This window comes from Lineus longissimus, chromosome 15, assembly GCF_910592395.1.
Source record: "Lineus longissimus chromosome 15, tnLinLong1.2, whole genome shotgun sequence".
Lineage (NCBI taxonomy): Eukaryota > Metazoa > Nemertea > Pilidiophora > Heteronemertea > Lineidae > Lineus > Lineus longissimus.
This window is the reverse complement of record NC_088322.1, coordinates 4,418,627-4,420,041: the sequence shown is the minus strand read 5'-3', so window position 1 is coordinate 4,420,041 and position 1,415 is coordinate 4,418,627. Positions and strand designations below refer to the sequence as shown.

Sequence of the window (1,415 nt, the reverse complement as noted above, 5' to 3'; positions counted from 1 at the left end):
TCAATGATATGGAGGTAGAAGGAAGCATTGTGATGGACACAGACATCGCAGCTTTGATCGTGGAACGATAACTGACTTTTTTTCTAACTTCCGGAATATCAGTACATGGATTTATATAAAATGTCTAACTTCCCTTTCGCCATTGTAAAATTTACCCTTACACAAATCGACCAAATGTGTAAGGGTAGTTGAAGAGGAAGTTAGCGTGTTGCAATACATTTTCTATTGTATTTTTACTTCCGGGTAGGTGATTTTACAGGTTTTGGGTATGTGGTATATGCGAATGCCAAACCGATAAGGATGTAGAAATTATATTATGGTTCCATAAGGAAGTACTAATAAAATACGTGTTATTATTATATATATTTTTAGTTTGATTTTATTCACAATTTATAATTTTACAAAGTATTCATTTTTTATAGTTTATTATTCACCTTCAACTTTGATTTTGCAAGTAGGTGCATGCAGGCACAAAAGTGTCTGTAAATGATCGACTTGTTGTTTTAGTCCGTCAACTTCGTCCGTACGTTCATTCAATTCAGTTTCCAGTCTTGCAACTTGTTCCTCCAATTCTTGTCTCCTTTGCTCCTTTCGTTGTCGACATTTTGCCGCAGCTTCACGATTTCGTTTCTTTCGCAGTTCCATCCTTTCAGCCTGTTCTGCTGATGAATAATCGGTCTTTTTCATCCTTTTTGGTGGCGTATTACACCAGTAGCCAAGGTCTTCGATATTACGTTCGGTTTTAACATTCGGTGTTCTTGTTTCGACGGTTTCTTTGTGTTTCACTATTGAACTTGGTGTTACAGCAGGATTGAGAATAGGACACGTGTTTTCAGCATTTACCGCAGAATAAATTTCCTCCGTTTTGATGTTTTCGTGCTTTATATTCTCGTATTGCATCGGCATACCCAATGGAACCGGAATCGCAGATAGTCCCGATCCTTCATCTTTTATGAAATGTGGGTTAATACGCGGGTGGTGGTGGTTGTGGAGGTCCATCTCGAAAAGGTAATATATTGATGATGCGTTTTCGCTGTTATTAGTCATGTTGGTGAGGGTTCCGATGCAAATGAATTGATTTCGATGATCCTGGACACAAAATATACACAAAACTGTTTTTTGTTGCAATTGTTGGCCACTAACCGACACCAAATGGGGAAAATGCAGCTGAGACGTTGAAAAGTTCAAAAACAATGACGTCCTTGTCTGTGTTTTAAAAATAAAAATGTTTAACCAGGAAGTTAAAAATACGATATTTTATTACAATAAATTCTTTATCGTGTCTACAACTTGCACGTCGCGTTTATTTGAGCGCGACATGAGAAATTCACATTCAACGCAGCCCATTTCATCTTCCAGTGTACAATTATCGTGTAGCACCACTGTTTCGTACATCTCTTCCCTCCCGTCACCTT

At 37.8% G+C, this 1,415-nt stretch overlaps 1 protein-coding gene across 1 annotated transcript; it reads right to left on the bottom strand.

The window, feature by feature from the left end:
• Positions 1-426: 426 nt before the first annotated feature.
• Positions 427-999, bottom strand: LOC135499360 (cyclic AMP-dependent transcription factor ATF-3-like). Its single transcript, XM_064790106.1, has one exon. The coding sequence runs from the start codon at positions 997-999 to the stop codon at positions 427-429; it is 573 nt and encodes a 190-aa protein (XP_064646176.1).
• Positions 1,000-1,415: the final 416 nt, after the last annotated feature.